Raw genomic sequence first — 18,918 nt, forward strand, 5'->3', positions numbered from 1 at the left:
ACCCCTCTCTTAACCATGCAACATTTTCAAACTGCTTTTAAAAATCTTGGTTCCTGAAGAGATAACTGTTCAGCGTTTTTACAGGACACCAGTAGCATGTTCCAGTGTGGCTGATGAGCCAGAGCACTGGGGCGCCTGACTGACAAAATAAATCACTTGCTCACCACTGCAGAGGGGTTCAATCCTCGGTTGCACTGCTCCTCGCTCCGCCGTACGTTTCAACAAACACAGCAGGGCCTGGAAATCAAGCACACACCCAAAGAAGTTAGTCAGCTATTCTAAACCATATATAATCATGTTCGTTTCACTTCAGGAGGACATTCAAGTTTATCTTCTCCTCCTCCTCCTCCTCCTCGAGATATCACACATTGAAACACTTAGCACTGGGCACAGGTTCATTGTGGGTGCTTGTGTTCTTCCAATATAAATATTTAGGTTTGGCTCACCATGTTTTTGCAGTGTTTTCCAGTATGCCTGCTGCTGTTTTTCTCTCTTTCCTCATCCATCCATCCATCCATCCATCCATCCATCCATCCATCCACCCATGAGTCTTTCACTGTAATATACCAACAGCAGACAATAACTATCTATCTTATTGATATTTTCTGATACTCATGAATGTCCGTGATGTTTGAAACCACAGTGAAAAATGAGCCTATATTTTCAGTGATGTTCAGAAAAACACTGTCAAAGTACCTGCAATTTAATATGGCCAAAAAAGCACTGATTGGACCTTGGAAGTTGTTAAAACCATATCCTTGTTAACAGATTACTGCTCGGTGATCTTGGAAGCTGCGTCTCTCTTCTCCTGAGAATTTAATGGCATACTTGCTTAATGGTTTTTGCCACACTTAAATTCATTTCCTTTGTAGCTGACTATGGTTCACTGATGTAGTTAGCCATTCATTGCCAGCAGCTTCTTTTTATCATCTCAGTTGTTGTCGCACTTAGCTTGACACTTAAGGCTATAATTACAATCACATACCTTGTGGTGCTTTGTTGCACAATGGGCTAATGAGCAATTCACTGTCAGTAGTTTTCCTGACATAAAGAGCATCTTCGCTTATCGTGTCTCAGCTGTTTAGCTCATGGCTCTGCCTTTTAGCCACGCTCTATTATGGGTGGCTTTTTAACCACAGTCATGTGCTTAGTCTTATACCACCAATACATTTTACTGGATTACAGAAAACTCTCCTTCACTGTCTACTAGACATTAAAACTTGTGGTCCAGTGCAGCACTTACCATAAAACCAGCTATTATTGGTAGCTCGCTGTACAATGGGCTAATTAAGCATGTAGTCTGGAAAGGGTTTCCTGCTGCAAAGAATTCATTTTCCCACCCACTCATCTTCAAAAGAGGGAGTCATAATTAGTCTAGCATTTTAAGCTAGATACAAATCAAACCTGCACTTTTGGTTTTTTAAGTACAGTTGTCTGATTTGCCATTCAGGTCACAGGCATGATTTTCATCCAAAAACACTCATGTTTTCCACCATTACTTCTCATTTGATGTCATACTTAAACATTTGACAGCCCCATTCTTGGTAGTTCAATGACTAAAATCAGTTTTACTTACTAGTTTCCAAGTTTCCTTTCTCAAACAACGCAGCTAGTCTTTTGATTCATAGCATACAGTTTTAGTAATGTACAAACATGCACCATTTGTTATTTCCCATATTTGGATGCAGTTTTTGGCAAGTGTATGTAGCTATTTGCCATATTGTACTGTAAATAGCTGTTGAATACACTTTCACGTGCAAGTGAGCAACGTTTAAGTTAATAAGATAAAATGTCTTTTTAACAGTAAATTGTACTTACAGTGAAGACATACCAGCAGCAGACCAGTTAGCCTGTGTTGTCAGATATCAGTGGAGGTCCCTGTTACAGTAAAGAGGATATTTACCCAGCTACACACACAAGCAGAGTCCGCCATCTAGTCTGTCAGTCAATCACATAGTCATTAAGTAAAAGACCCCACACACACACACACACACACACACACACACACACACACACACACACGCACGCACCATGTCACCAATAATTTGAGTAATAGACGACATTCCCGCTCTTTCCCAGACACACACATACACAGAAACTCACATACTGTGTCACTAGTCATTATTTAGGCTGACAGAGGTAGATTTATACCCAGAGCTCTTTCCATAATTGAACAGTTTTCGTCTCTCTGTTTCCGCCTCGCCCTGCTCAGTCAGCAGGTTTACACTGAGCACTTAGGCCACCTTCTGTTTCTCAGTTTGAGGTGTGTGTGTGTGTGTGTGTGTGTGTGTGTGTGTGAACAGAGCCGGAGAGTCATGGTAAGTTGCTGTAACTCAGCAATGTTCAGGGTGACACATCTGCAGTATACAGATGTAAAGACTGTTTCTTCTTTTACTGTCTTGTTTGAATCCTTATGTGTAAAACATGACTGACTGTGTTATCGGCCTTGCACTTGTCCCTCAGTCTAATGCAGTTCAGCAAGTAAACGAAACCCATAGAAGCAGATTGAACATACACAAGCTTTTTATAATAACTACATATAAAATAAACAATAATTGTAAAGTAATTTATGTAAAATGTTTTATTGACCTTTGCAATTGCTACAGAGAGGGAGAGGACCCTCATGGATGGAAAGTGGAGGATGAGGAGGATGAGTAAGTGAGAAAGAAAAGGAGAGGGGAGGACAGACAGGAAGCAGAAGTGGACTACACGAGCGGCAAGGAGATGGAGATAGACATAGGAGGCCGACAGGAGCTGTGTGTGGTCACTAATTAGGAAAATGGTGGTGAGAGGTGGAAAGGGTTATGTTCCCTGCTTCATCTCTCTCTCCTTCTCTCTCTCATCTCCATTCCTCCCTCTCTCCCCTCCATATGGGGGGGCTAATTACAGTGGTAAAGGGCACCAAATTAAAACAGCTTAATGTCAGCAGCTGGGAGCTACTTATCCAATGTTAATATCTAATTTTTGTGTGTGTGTGTGTGTGTATGTGCGTGTGCGTGTTTGCGTGCATGCGTGTGTGTGTGTGTGTGTGTGTGTGTGTGTGTGTGTGTCGGGACAGCAATACGAGGCCACTCTGTTTGGACTTACATAATAATCCTGCATACTTTTACTGTGAGCACACTGTGTAAACAACTCAATAAAGTTATGCACACACACAATACACATTAGAGGAATGGATGGGCCCAGACACAGAAATGAACTCGAAGCTATTAGCAAAGGGTAGCAAAGGTTAAGAGTTCACACTAAACATGACACACACACACACACATACAGAGTGAGAGAGAGAGCGACCACCAAGCGAGTTTTGGAAACATCCAGAACAACCAAACAAGCAGTAAATCAACGGTGGTCTCAGATTTACTGAGCTGGTGGTTAGAACGGACGTGAAATAACACCAGACAGAGTTACGGCACAGAGAGAAGCCTGAGAGGTTGAGAGGAGAGCAAAGGATTGCAGGAAAAGAGCACAAGAAAGAGACGCTGTCTTAACAAAGAGAGAGAAAGAGCTGCGGGCGGACAAGAGCAAAGCACGAGTGGAAATCTAAATATGCCTCAGGGAGAGATGACAGAAAGAGAAAGAGTTATGGAGAAGAAAATTGCGGTTTTGGTAAAACAGAAACAACACTAGATAGGGTTTCACTTCTATGACGGCAGAGAAAAGGAGAGCTCGATTTAATGTGTGTGTGTGTGTGTGTGTGTGTGTGTGTGTGTGTGTGTGTGTGTGTGTGTGTGTGTGTGTCAGTCTGTAAGTCTGTAAGTCTGTATGTGTGTGTGTGGAGAGAAAGATAGCTTTTTGTGGTGCTGATTGTGGTTTTGCAAAGCAGACCTGAAACCGGTCGGATTTATTGTGACAAATGCAGGGAGAAGATAGAAAGATGGAGGGGATTTGCAGAGCAGAGGGATGGGTGAGGGAGGGAGAGGAGAAAAGGGAGACGGTCCATGAAAGGAATTGCAGAAAATAAGAGAGAAAGGAAGGGAGTAGCTTCTGAGAATAATTTGGTGCGAGGTTTGTGGTGTCAGCCTTGTGCCATGCAAACCAATCTTCTGTTCCCTTACGTCAATATATAGACACACACTTACACCCTGTACCACTTACGTACACCAGTGTGTGTGTGTGTATATATATGTGTGTGTGAGAGAGAGCTGCTAAAGCATTCAGGGACGTTTAAGGAATCTTAACCAACAGTAGAAAACTGCTTATTAAGACCAGAAGGTCTTGGGGTTATACTGACATACCCCACTGCTGACGTGTGTGTGTGTGTGTGTGTGTGTGTGTGTGTGTGTGTGTGTATGTGTGTGCGCGCGCCTCTGTTTGATCTATCATACACTGGTTGCACGCTGCTGTGCACCAAGGTCAGTTTGAGTGCAGCATCTATCATCATTGTGTGTGTGTGTGTGTGTGTGTGTGTGCGGTGTGCCAACCTGCGGTGGATAGAATGAGTGGTGAGGCACACTCTTCAGCTGAATGCCAGCTCACGGCCTCAGCTCACTCTGTCACTGCCTGGGTCATGACAAACTTCAACCTTAATACACAGTCCTGGAGAACAACAGTGAAGTGTGTACAAACATCATCAGTTACCGGATAATGCTTTGCCCAAACGTCACGGCTGCACTGTTAAAACACTGCTCTTTTTCCCGTGTGCAGTGAAGCAGTCGCAGAACAAACTGTGAAAATGTAAAAAGCAGATTTGTTCAGTGTGAGTCAAGTATTGTCTCCACTTATCAGACAGTTGGTACGCGCTGGAAATTAAACATGATTAAATAAGATTAACTCATGCTAATGCTTGTACTAAATATAGAGTGTGATGTAATATACGTGTCATTCTGTTTTGCAATGTCATTCTATTCTATTCTATTCTATTCTTTTCTCTCCTTTACTGTTCTATTTTAACCTTTAGTGTTTTTTTCCCTTTGACAGAAACCACTACTGTACCTGACACAGTGACCCCCACCGTGCCCAGAGTGGAGCAGACAACTGCTGCTATGAGACCTGGTAAATACACACACACACACACACACACACACACACACTTAGTTCAAGCGCTCTTACGCACAGTATCTCCACACTCACTCATGCAGATTTCTTGCAAGCACACATGCATTCATTTTCTCCCTGTCTCTCGTCCACTACACACTTAACGCTCACGCTCACACTCACACTGACACTCTTAAGGTCAAACTCATGATGTCATCATGCACCACTGGGCCCGTGGGCTTTGAAGTCTGTTAGATTCAAGAGTCCCACAGGAAGCTCTGTTCGAGTGAAAATAAGCTCTCACAGCCAGAGGATCTTGCCTCCTCATGGACACACACACACACACACACACACACACACACACACACACACACATGCGCACACACATATTGGTAATGTCATTTCACAGCTATAGGTCAGAGATTGTCAGGCAAGTAGCCTCACTGGAGTTAATGTATGGTGAGGAACAGTAGTTTTAAGGGGTCCTTGTTGATCTATGTTGTTGCTACATCACTGATTCCAGTGACTTCAAATGCATTGGAAATACTTGGTGTATTTTATAATCCTCTGCTTTCTGTAATATATTATTGCCATGTATATTTTTCCATTACACCCTGTTTACTGAGCTGCTTTCTTTCTGTCCACTTTCTGTCTGTTGGCTCTCTTTTATCCTCTCCACTGATTCTGCTGTCAGGCCCGTTCTCTCTCCACATAATCACTCTTTCACTCTAATATTTGTATTCAGCATGATATATGAAGATGTCATATTACATGAGCGCTATTTCCAAAACATCTAAACACAATGGGGATCTCTCTTAAGGCACTATCAAAATAAAGTGGAGCCGGCCATTATGGCATCAAGTCTATTGAAAGGATGATAAGAAGCAGAGAAAGGTTTAAATTTGACATGGTGTTAAGGGCTCTCTGAAAGGACTGAAAAAAACAAAGCATGCAATTTGATTATCTGTTGTATTTACTATAAGTGAATACCAGCCACTATCAAATATTTACAGTCTGTGTCTGTCTTTCTCGTCCCACAGCCACCACCCCGTCCCTGTCGGCTGTATGTGACTTTGAGCAGAGCTTGTGCGGCTGGTCGGCTGATCCCCAGTCAGGTGTGAGCTGGTCCCTGCACACAGCCAGCAGCAGTTCAACTGGACACGGCACACATGAGACGAGACAGGATCTGGCTCTGGGATCAGACAGTGAGTACTGATTTGTTGTAAACGACATAGAGCAGCGGCCGTCAAACTTTTTCACATCAAGGACCCCTAAACTGAAAATTACACCAGGGCCCCCCATCGTATATGATTTTTGCTATTATATGTTTTAGTATTAAAAGAAAAGAAGTGATAAAAACCCATGACCAAAATAGTCATAAATTCTGTCATTGTGTTACTTATGGATGGAATTATTGTGAAAAAAAAAAAATTATTCCCCTTTTGGTTGGGGACCACCAAGCACTCCCTCATGGACCCCTGTGGGTCCCTGGACCTCACTTTGAGAATCACTGATATAGAGTTTATGATTAGAGTTACAAGAACATACAAGAAAATAGCCTGAAAAATCTTTGTTTTCTTCTTTTTCAACTATGTGAGCGAGGCTCAGGTCAGTCAGTAGTCGGCTCCTTCACTGAACGCTGTACTAATGCACCATCAGCATCAAGCGCTGTATTGTAACAACTTGACAGTCACTGCCCACACATCATGACTGCTTCACTCCCCAAATGATGCGTCATTGAAAACACAAATGCAGCATGAGAGAGTTTAGGATCTGTAATGAAAGCATGTTTGAAACATGTCATATCTGAATGACAAAATAACATTATTATAAAGACATGAAGATGTTTGTTGTTGTAGAAGCCATCTTACCAACGAGCTATTAAAGGGACAGTTTCTTTTCATGCAGCCACACTGTACAAACCTCCCGATCCAAACTCTGTCAACCATTCTTTACATCATTTCAAACACTGCTCGTCTCCACTGTGTGAGAATCCATGGTTCTCTGGGCAGGTGTTCTCCTCTAATTAAACATTCATATTTTCAGAATACTGTGTGTGTGTGTGTGTGTGTGTGTGTGTGTGTGTGTGTGCGCGCGCATTAGTACCCCAAAAAAATCAGCTCTCGTCATTCGGAGCGTTCTTCATTTCAGGACATTTCTAATTTTTCAAACACAGAAAAGAAAGCATCGTCATGTTGAGATGTTTGACCTCCCTCAGCACAAAGCCTTCTCGAGCTAATTAAGAGCAAAGCAGTTGTCCTGTGGTGGTATATTACAGATCCTAGCGCTGGGAGGAACCACTGACAGCAACTATGATGCAAGGATTTCACTCTGATCTGCTAAAAGTGTGTACGACGACTTAATTGGAGGGTTTTTTTTTTCAATGTGAGGTTTAACAGTTTCAGTTTCCCTAACCTAGTTTGTTACTTTATTGTCTCATCTCTGTGTTTTTCTTCTTTTTCTCTTCTTCAGCCTCCTTTTTTTTTTTTTATCAGCAACTTTTAGGTGTCTTCTTGGAGTTTTACTTCTCCACAGTTCATATCTGTATTTTGTTCACGGTTGTAGCGACTTTTGCTTGTTCCTTTGTAGACTGTGATCACCTTACTTCAGCCTCTTTCTCTTTCTTCTTTTCTTTTACTTTATCCTACATTTTATTTTCCTCTAATGTCACTACAAATGTCTCTCTGCTCTCTGTCTTCATCATCTCGCTTCTCCTTGTTGAGAAAGCGTGGTAGGGCTTTACCGTTTCATTTCATCATTATCCCTCTCTTTTTCACATCTAACTCACACTACAGTGTATGACTTCTGTGTTTCCATCTCTCTTTCCACTTCCATCCTCTAACTCCATCACTGTGATCACCTCTTTCTCTCCTCACCGACCTCTCCCCCGTTTCCTCCGGTGCCTTTTCCCACATCTGTCCATCTTTAATAAGACAGCGGGAGGATAACCGAGACTGTTTTATCCATTACACACACACACAGGCACATTCACTGACTCACCTACCTCTCCACGCTGCTCCCTCTCTTTCACACACACACACAAACACACATACTTTCTGTACTGTACTTACACACCCATAAGGCGCACACACACACGCACACATAGCCCAGAGCGGTCAGATATGTCAGATGATGGTTTTGACAGAAGTGCTGCCTTAGCTCTCTTGCTCTCCCCGAGGCTCCACACACACACACACACATTCTACACACATCACTCAAGGTGGGACTGTCCGCGTATTAAACACTGTGTGTGGGTTTGTCTCCCACACACGCACATGCACACACACACACACACACACACATACACCTGACCTTGCCATCCACCAAGGTTTTCTCTGTATCTATTGAAGCCTTCCTGTTTATGGTTGACTGAGCAGCTCCTTCATAAACAGACAGGGCTGTGACATAAGGCGAGGCTCTACATCACACTGCTGCATGAGTGTGTGATGTGTGTGCGCCCCGCAAACACATTTGTGTACTGCACGCAAGTGTGTGAGTGTGTGAGTGCGTGTCTGCGCGTGTTTGAGTGTGTGTAATTGACTTAGCAGCGTCCCTGTCTCAGTGTTAGACAGCAACATGACATTAAGTCTTGTTTTACAGCAACATTAGTGCGGCACCCTGTCTGGAAGCTGTCTCCAAATGCAAATCAAATCCCCAGCGCTCGTTACTGAAAGGGCCCTTTTAGGGTTTTAAAAGAGAAAATCCGACCCAAACACAGCTCATAAGTTATTCTTTTGATCTCAGATAGGGCAAGACTGAAATCCTTTACCCTGTGGAGGTTTTCCATCGAAGGAAACTCTTTGCACTTGTTGGCAGTGGTTCAGTTATTGATAAGGAGGGGAAGTGAGGAATAAGGAGAGACTGAAAGACGGTAGAAAGAAATTTGCAGTATAATTTCAGTTTTTTAACATCTGATGCTGTTGCTCTTAGCTGTCTTCATGCGATCCATAATCTATCAATGAGGTACAAGACATAAACCATAAAGTCAGATATCGCCGTGATCTTATTTTGCATATGGTTTTGCTCCTTTTCACACCTGAACCAAAGCTTTCGCCAGTTTTCAACAATTTATGCTGAAAAATGAAATACAACATTTGAAAAGTGAAGATTTAATCACATAAACTGTATTAATTTTAACAAGTAGTTGGTTCAAATGCATCCTGGTACGTTCTGCCTGTTTGGTTCACTGCTAGAATTGCTGCTTAAAGTTTGTCTCAGCACACTTCAGAGGCAACTTTGTGGGGTGAACACACACTGGTCCGGGACATTCATTCTTTTTTTTTTTTACCAGCTAATTGTATTTGATGTGTGTGTTTATGGTCATGTTTAGGCAACTCACATGGTTGGTTAGGTTACGATGCTAGGGATGGAAGAAGTGAGAGAGAGGGAGACAGACAGAACGGCAGGGTGGTTGGTACAGGAAAATGTCTCCCTAAATGTAACTTTAGTGTTGTAGTAGCCTAAACCCAACCACTCAAAGGACCCGCGATACAAACTCCACTCTCTGAAGTCAAAAGTCTTGTACAGTGAACATAATCATCCAGACAACAGATATGTTTCTATATAAAACATGTGTTTTTGGACCTTTATACTTTTTGTGGTGGTTAAGAATGAAGAATGTCAGGAATCAGTTTGATACATGTATAAGCATTACTTGCCCCTTTTTACCTTTTTCTCACCTTTGCCACTCAACTCAGTGTGAAAAGTGAAGATGCATAGACACACATAGAGACATATAGTTTACCTCCATACTTGGGAAGGATGCTCACACACACACACACAAATAAAACTGCACATATATACATAAAATGCAGAATGACTAACTCAAACATACACACAAGGCACTTAAAAAATACACACACGCAGAATGACTGACGGATGAACTCGCGCACACAGGCGGATATAAACATAAACAAAGATGCCTACAAATGCATTAACACTCATGCAAACAGACACTAACACACACACACGCGCGCACAGACATATACACATTTCCCTCCCTCCCTCAGAGCCAATTCTACATCCCTGCCTATCCCTCCCATGGAGAGTTGTTAATTAATTCCCTCCCTTTGTACGTTCGCCAAGATCAAACGCAGAGAGACAGAAAAACACTGCAACTTTCTCTAACTGTACTTAATGAGCAACGGTAATTTAGGTCCCTGTTTTCATTGCCTGCAAGTGAAGAAACAGAGTTACCTCAACCTAAATCCATTATTCATTAAGTGTGATGTGCGGCAAATTCTGTCAAAGGTTTTTTTTTTTCCTGTTAGCTAAGATGGATGGATAGGTGGATAGATAGATAGATAGATAGATAGATAGATAGATAGATAGATAGATAGATAGATAGATAGATAGATAGATATTTTTGTTCTCTCCTGTTCTTTCATTCTTAACCTACACTCTGTATTTGCTTTTGTGTTTTTCTTTTGTGTCTTCTCTTCTCCCCATGTCTTCCCCGTTTCTCTCTCACTCTCCTTATGAGGTGTCACACACAGTGTCTGTCTGTCGATAAAAAGACTATTTGCAGCTCCAGCGAAGCTTTAACTCTCTGGCCGTAATAGACAAACTAGACAAACAGCCAAACACAGCAGCAAGCTAATGATTATGGTGCTGTTCAGGGTGGGGGAAAACACTATAGTGCTGCCCTTCTTCCTCTCTTTCTCTCTCTCTCTCTCTCTCCCTCTCTCTCTCTCATATACTTTATGTCATGTTTGCTCACTCTTTCACTCACTCACCCCTTCTTTCTCTTTACCTCCTTTGCTCTCTGACCATGTTTTTATCCGTTCTTTGGGCTGAGAGGAGAGAAAGGAAGTGAATGTGATTTAAAAAAAAAAAAAAAAGAAATGATAGAGTGAATGTGTGTAGAGGAAGGCACAAGTTTTGTGACTGTATCACTATGAGACCAACAGAACGAGGTGTCAGCATTCAGAGTGATTAGGGCTGTTTCACAGGGTTGTGTGTGCATGTGCATTTGTCTGTGTATATATGTGTGTGTGTGTGTGTGTGTGTGTGTGTGTGTGTGTGTGTGTGTGTGTGTGTGTGTGTGTGTGTTTATCTGCATCCATTAGCAGCCATGATGAAATGGCAGTCTCATTTGCGGTTAAGCCTCGTGCCACAGAATGATGGTGGTAATGCTTTAAACTCTAACCAACCACATCCCACTGCATTACTACATCATACTGTACGCTGAGCCTGTTCCACCGGCGAGCATTGAGTCTGCTCCCTGCAGCAGCACGGTCACAAATGATAAAACTCTTTAAAGTGGAATCCATTAAATGAATCAAATGCAACCAGCATGCAGAAAGCCGTACATGATGCATCATATTTATCTCCCTATGACCTGTGATTGTATCAGTTTAACAGTTACACTAATTTATCATTTGCGATGATCTCACAATGACTCTGTTTCTTCCTTTCCGCCAGATTTCTCAGGGAACTACCTCCACCTGGATGCAGGCGGCCACACCCAGCGCAAGCGAGCCCGGCTGCTGAGCCCTGAGGTCGGGCCAGAGCGAGGCCCGCTCTGCCTCCTCTTCTACTACCAACTCCAAGGGGAGGCGCAGGGGAGCCTAAGGGTGCTGCTGAGAGACAGCGACCAGGAGGAGACACTGCTATGGGTGCTTAAAGGAGACCAGGGGCCCCACTGGAGGGAGGGCCGCACCATCCTGCCCCAGAGCCCCAAAGAGTATCAGGTAAGTGTTGTTTCTGAAGGGACTTGCAGGGAAAACAGTCACTTGCTCATCAACCACTGTATGTTTTAAAGACAGAAACTAATGTGATATGTCTGTCTACCTCTCCTCTCCTTCTCCCGTCTAGGTGGTGTTCGAAGGTTTCTTTGATCACCCGACCAGAGGCCACATCCGAATCGATAACATCCACATGAGCAACAGCATCGAGCTGGAGCAGTGTACACGTAAGTCCCACAGCCCGTGTGTTTACCTGTCTGACCATTTATTAATGTCAGTACCAGTCTGTCTCTCCGTCTAATTTCTCACTCTTTCACACCAGACTATTTATGCTGTGTTTTCACCAGAGACCAGATGAGAGGGAGAGAATGGGGAAAAACAGTTTCTCGTTTACACACACTAAAAAGAAAAGAAAAAAAAGAAAAAGAAAAAATTATATAAAAAAAAAAAACAGAAAGTAGGCCACAAACGGCCTTTGGGCATGGATTCTAATCTATCTTTCATTATATCGCCGTCTCTCTATCTCCTACAGTCTTTTCCTGTACCAACCACCCTGCCGTTCTCTCTGTCTCCCTCTCTCTCACTTCTTCCATCCCTAGCATCGTCTCCCATTCAGTCTCAGTCATTAAGAAGAAGCAATAAGAAAAAAAATGTAGTTGTGCTGTAATTAAGTGCTTGAGAGACTCTATCTGTCTGTCTGTCTCTCTTGCTCTGACATACACACAGACACAAGCTGACCAACGAGGCTACTATCACTAACTACTGGTTATGGTTGTTTTGTCATTAACTTGAAACACACAGACCAGACACATTTCAATTCCATTTCTCATTTCCTTGTTTGACAAACTGTGTGTTAGCTGTAACTGATGAAATATATAAACTGAATATTATGAATATGTTATGTTTGACACACACGTTTCTGAGGGTCTTCTATGACGTCTCAGATGCCTATTTCTGCTTCTCCCTATTGCATCAACTTGAGTTGAATATAACAATAATCATCCAATATGACAGAAGCTACAGTTTTTCTTATTGTTCCATCATACACACCCTCAATCTTTATCTTTATTTCTCTATCTTTATTTTTTTTTTCCCGCCATCTTCTCTCAGTTCACTGCTGCCACTGTGATACGTGTGCTCCCCTGATTTTTCTCTCCCTATCACTTTCATAATAGATGTCACATCCTCCGGCAAATAATAAACAGCAGTAAATTTCAGTTCCAGTTCCCATGACCCTTTAACTTACCTCCACCCTTCCTCTCCATTCCCCTATTTTCCTTCTCTTCACCCTTTCCCTCTTTTTTTCACCCCATCTTCCATCCATCCTCCTCCTCCTCTGGCCTTTCTACCCAGCATGTCTGCTTTTATTAACACCTTGTGTCTAACCGAAGGTGAAGAGAGTAAAAGTATGACGCCAGAGAGACAATAAGGTAGAGAGCAATGATGTGGAAGAGAGTAAGACAATATGACAAAGCAAAAAGAGGGAGGGAGAAAGAGCGAGAAATAACAGAGAGAGAGACATTGGGGAACATCTTCAAAGCCTGTCAGCCTACTCTTTTGTTTTCCCCTCTTTATTTCTTCTCCATTTTGTAAAAATAAATGTCATCCAAGAAGATTTATGTGCCTTTAGGCTCCTATGCTAAAGACACTTGTTACTCTCTGTTACTCCTTAAGGAGGCAAAAAGTGTCTCTGCCAAAAGTACGACATGTATTTCTGTTAAGAATCAGTAGAAATACAGTTCTATCATGTCAATTCAGTCATCACATTATGCCACAGTACACTGAGCTAACCCCAAAGATGATATATTTGGCTCTGTATTAAATGGCTACCCTGGAATTGAATAAATAGATAAGGCCTACACATTACTCATGCGCACATCTGATCCTTTTGGTTTAGTGCAGGTCAGTCTATGGCCAATTGAAACTCCTTCTTTGAGACTGAATCATCTACACTTTTATCACACTAATGAGATTTATATTATAGTGGTTCTGTCAGTGCTCTTATAAGAGCGGCCCCTTACCCCATCCTACTGATATGACAAGCTGCTGGTCCGTCACCGCTATCTATCTATCATCCATATCCGTTACTAACCATCATCAGTAACATTGCTCTTCTTCTCTCTTTTTTGCAGAGCCTTTCCCTGCTTTAACTCCTGGCATAACCAGTAAGTTCTACTTCCTGTCCCATTTGTACTTCCTGTGACAAACGTCTGTGCTTCCTGCTTGTTGCTAAGCTCAGCTCAGCTCGCAGCACTTCACCGGCCCTGAGTAACCTTGTTACTGCCTAACACGTTACCATACAATCCTAAAATATTCCAAACGGGAACTACATTTATCTTGGCTGAAAAATTCTACTCCTGTGCCATTACATCATTTCCAAACAAATCTAAATATGGGTTTTTATATATACACGTAACTATGGATTTCTGAATGTGAGAAGAGTGTGCAGGACTTTGTTAGGATGTGTATGTTACCGACAGATGTTGATATGTGGGAAAAAATCACAGTGACTACATTGCAACTTGATGGAATGGATCCTTTTGCATTGTACCAGCATGACTCCCTGCATGCTGGGCCGATACTCTCGGTTATGTAGTTTGATCTTATATGTTTTACAGTGATGAGTGACACTTCTCATTTCATAAACATGAGATTATTTACAACAACAGCAACACTGGAGTAACGTCAGGGTATACAGTATTTGCACATTCCACAGACAGATATGGTTCAGGTCTTTGATGGTGTTTAATGGTGATCTTTCACGGGTATCCAGTTGTTAATTCTCAGTGTATGAGTGCGCCTGTAGAGTGCAGAGACCCCCGCAAATTACTGAAACAGTGTTCATTTCCATTTGTTCGTATGGTCAACAACTTATAGGGTGACATGGGATTGAAGGTTGAAACCGACAGGTCAGGGTTGAACTGCTCAAAGGGAAACCGTCTCCATCTGCTCTTTTTCTCGGGGGCCTCAGTGAAATAAAAGAAGTTAGCGGGGCTTGCTTCCCCCGTCCAACCCTCACTGCTTTCTAATTTTAGAGAGCAGCACAGTCGCTCCTCATCCATTACTCCATCCTGATTTGTTGTCAACATGTAAGCTCTCGCTCTCTGTATTCAGCACCATATAAGGAGCCTCTCGTCTTCTGTCTCTTTACTTTTTCTTGTTCCCTTCTCCTGGCCTTTTCTATACTTTGCTCCTCGCTCTTCTCTGCCTCTTTACTTTCACCTTAACTAGTCTTTTCCACTCTGCTCCTTTCCTTTGTTTTCAGTTATTCTTCCTTTTTCCTCTCCTCTCCTCTCCTCTCCTCTCAAGTTGCTGATCCCACCTGAATGAAATGCAGAGCTGATCTCCATCCAACTTCCCTTTTCTTTTTTCTCTTTATCCTTATTTTTTTTTCTCCTTCTTCCTCAAACAGGCCAGTCTGAAAGCAGATGAAAAAGGGGCTTAGGCAGATTATGCTACTGGATCTCCTGTTTTCAAAGTGTGGGTTGAGACCTGAAACTCTGGCCACAAGACTGCTTCTGTTTAGAGAGAAAAAATACAAATACTGCTATTTTTCAGGAAACTTGGCTTCACTGTGACATTAAATTTCTTTAAAGTTGGGGCTCATTTAAAAGTATATAAACAGTATATACTCCATTTGACAACTCTGAGTGGTATATAGGAGCAGTATATATTTGCTATATTTATGGTTTATGTATATTTGCAATTTGTGTTTTGTTCTTTTAATTGTCATTTAATATTTAATAATAAAATGGATAATGCATTTAATGGAGGTTGTAACTGAAGCGCAGGCATAGAAAAAACATTTCTTAACCTGGGGGTTTAAAGCACAAGAATAACTGCTACGTGATTATGGTTGCTGCACTTTCATTCAGTTTGTGTCCATAGCAACCAAACCACGCAATCGGGTGTTAGGTTGTAAGACAGCATATTAAGGTGTGTCTAAATTTGTCTGTGTGTGCGTACGTGCGTGCGTGTGTCTGTGTTACTAGTGTGACAAGGGATCAAAAGCGTTCTATGAATATTGTCAGATTCAAGCAGCACTTGGTTTTGTTCACTGCAGTTCAGTTTAATAAACACATAAATTTCGTTCCCAAAAATAGTAAAAGCCAAGAGCTGAACTCCAAAAACTGAAATCTCCTGACTCATACTCTGATTTATTTCAAGTATTTGACCCGGTGCTGGTTGGTCTCTAGGACTGTTGGATGCTGGTCAGGTATCATAGCACGGCAGCAGTGTCAGCTCTTAGATGCAGTGTTTTCATGGGAGCGAGCCCCGCAACAAAGGATTAAATTGCTGCCTTGGGATGTTGGAAAGTGAGCTAAGAACCAAGGTGTTTCTGTTCAAGACTGAATCCTAAGCTGTGTTTTATTTTTGTGTGTCTTGATGTAGATAACTGATGAGTGAGGGTGAAGATGTAACTCTGTGAACAGCAGGTTCATTTTAAAATCTAACATTAACTGTGATTTCTGCAAACGTCCTGCGGTTAAAAATGAGGCTGAGGCTGGGCTTTGAACGATTAAGGCATAAACTCTAAATTAATGAAAAGAGAAATGAAAGAGATTTTAAATTTTAAAAAAGAAGGAAGTGTGAGGAGGAGGACTGGCTGACGGAGTGAAGATGCCTTTAGTAACTAATTAGGGAGCAGCATTTTAAATTGATGTCTCAGCTGATCTCTTACTCGTATCCTACTTATAACCTTTTCCTGCATAAATGACAAGTGACCAGTGGAGAAAAACCTTCTAGAAAAAATATGCTAAATGGGATAAAGTGAAGCGACCCACAAATTTCACAGTTTAGGACAGTTTAGGAGAAACTTTTTTTTTTTTTTTTTTTTTTTAATGTTTCTCCTTAATCACAGTCTGATAACGGGATCATTAGTTAATGGTACAAAGTACAAAGGCAGCTTCACTGACATGACATGAACCAATGTGCCACACTGCTGGGTTATCCATGGTAACCAAAAACTAATTTCTTCTGGCACACACACACACACACACAAACATGAATGCACATGCACAGGAAAGAGGCAAAAGCTTGCAGTGGAATGGGAGCGACTCTGATGCTAGCTCCCGTCCCAATTCCAAAACCCCCAACTAAAAAGCAGCTAACTTTAGCTGCCTAATAATCCAGTGTCACTAACATAAAATAAACTGTAAAATTATTTCGAATAATGTTGTGTCTTGAATTCATGTAGAGAGAAAAGAAAAATAAATTAAGATGGAGAATCATTCATAACACTGAAAAAAAAGTCGAGATTTGATATTGCCCAGTTCTATGTTGTGGTGGTTAATTGAGCTATATACTATTTTTATTGGATTACTATATATGTCAACACTACTTTTTTATAATGCATTCATGATTTGCGTGAATGTAAACTTTTATTACTCTGTTGTTAAAATGGCTTCATGTTTTGTGAAAGTGCTTTATGACTTGTTTAGGACTTGGGACTTGTCTGCCTTGACTTGGGAATTGCAAAACAATGACTTGTTCCTGCCTCTGAACTCTGGTCACGATGGCTTACTTGAACGCCACACTTTTTTAGCTCACTTTAGGAATGGTGTTCTTGAGAAACATTCCTTTTTCTGCCTCCCTTTCCTCCCCAAAAAAGAAAAGTAATGGGCAATATTTGCAGCCCTGGAAAGTTTTAATCCGCTGGAAAGCTCTCTGTACTTAGAGTGCAGCTTTACAATCAAAGCTAATTTTAAACCCTAAAAGAGTACATCTGAACTTTAAAAAAAAAAACCAAAAAAACATAAGCTCTCTGGTTTCCTTGAGGTTCTGTATCTCTCTCTGCACCTCTCCTTCCACTTCCCCTTCCCCTTCTTTCATTATTCCGCTCTTCTTTCTCGTCTGTGTCTAGTTCTTACTCGCCCTGGCTCTACTTCCTCTTTCTTTCTTCCTTTCTTTCTTGCTTGCATTCTTTCTTTCATTCTCTCCCTTTATTTTTCTCTGTCTCTCCTTCCTCCTTAACCTCTCTCTCAGCGGGTTTCTTTCACAGTGAGTTGACAGAGTATTGAAGTTTCAGACAAACCCTTTAATGCAGGATTAAAGATATCATGGCAGGATTAGCTCTCTCCCCTCACTTCTCCTCCCTCCCACCCTCTCTCCTCTCACTTTCTACCACCCCTCTCTATTTCACTACATTCTTTCTTCCAATAATGCCTTCTCTCTTATCCTTTCTCTGCCCCTGTAATTTCTCTCTCTCCGTCTCTCCCCTCCTCTTCTTCTTGCCACTCGACTCCCTTCATTGGGATCCTGCCCTGATAAACACAACTGCGTTCTACGAACTACAACCACTTAACACTCCCCAACCCAATGTTGCAATCAGTCACTGCATAATCAAGGCTTTGCATTCTCTGATCGAATGTGAATGCATGGCATGAGCCTCTGCGTGTCAATGTGCAGCTAATGCTTGTGACGTTTGCATCAACCGGAAATACTATGAGTAGAAAAGTGGAAGTGACATAACGTTTGTTTGAATATTGGCACAGTGAGATAAATCTGGAAGCTGCTGTTTTTGCCCGCTGTTGATCGTATATGTAAGCCAATGTCTACCAGCAAGGCAATCATTTCAATTCACTGCTCCAGTTGTTGACCTCCCTTTAGTTACTGTTGCTAGGTCTGTCAAGCTTTTCCATTCTCGCACAGCATTTACAATGGTGACTGTTTCAGATTTAGCACTCAAAATTCTCAGTTATTTTTTTAAACAATGGGTCCCTGATTTTGGAGAGATGTAAACAAAACCAGGCTTCTCATTTCATGCCTGATGACCATCAGTTTTGCTCGCTGCCAATTTTTGCTGGCAGATTTTTCGATTAAGTTAACATTAGCCACTGTCTCTTTAATGTTTCCAGCTGACTCGCTTCGAAATGAGATTCATGTAAAAGGGGTTTTAAATATAATGTTTCATATTTAATATAATGATATAAAATGTAATACATTATGTTGTACTTAAATTCTGAGGCTAAAGCTGTACGTCCCAGGCAATAAGTCCATCTGCATTGATGATCTATGTAAATAACAAATAGCATTGTTCTTGTATAGCAGTATAGTGGAGTTGTAGGACAATGTAAGATCAGGCAGGAGTGTCATTGTGGTGTTTCAAGCAAACTGTGAAAATACAGGTGCTAAGTTAAATTATGTGCACCTTAACTTTTAAAGTAGCACTGCTTGTTACTGTAGAAACAAAGCTAGTTAGCCAGAAATGCTAATGTAATGCATTTCTTGAATGTTTTTGTATTCCTGGTTTTGGAAA

At 41.7% G+C, this 18,918-nt stretch overlaps 1 protein-coding gene across 3 annotated transcripts in view; it reads left to right on the top strand.

Moving 5' to 3' along the window:
- LOC111668750 (neuropilin-2-like) overlaps positions 1 to 18,918 on the top strand; it is a 96,456-nt gene that overhangs the window by 64,648 nt on the left and 12,890 nt on the right. For 2 of the 3 annotated variants that reach the window (XM_023424863.2, XM_023424864.2), the window contains exons 12-16: positions 4,918 to 4,992; positions 6,015 to 6,179; positions 11,398 to 11,666; positions 11,791 to 11,887; positions 13,793 to 13,825. In XM_023424863.2, the coding sequence (XP_023280631.1) occupies positions 4,918 to 4,992; positions 6,015 to 6,179; positions 11,398 to 11,666; positions 11,791 to 11,887; positions 13,793 to 13,825 (639 nt within the window). The remainder of the gene's footprint in view (positions 1 to 4,917; positions 4,993 to 6,014; positions 6,180 to 11,397; positions 11,667 to 11,790; positions 11,888 to 13,792; positions 13,826 to 18,918) is intronic. The other variant, XM_023424865.2, reaches the window with a different exon arrangement.

The sequence above is a fragment of the Seriola lalandi genome, unplaced genomic scaffold (assembly GCF_002814215.2).
Source record: "Seriola lalandi dorsalis isolate HSWRI2012SDOR001 ecotype SW California unplaced genomic scaffold, Sedor1 jcf7180002054758, whole genome shotgun sequence".
In the NCBI taxonomy this organism is placed as follows: Eukaryota; Metazoa; Chordata; class Actinopteri; order Carangiformes; family Carangidae; genus Seriola; species Seriola lalandi.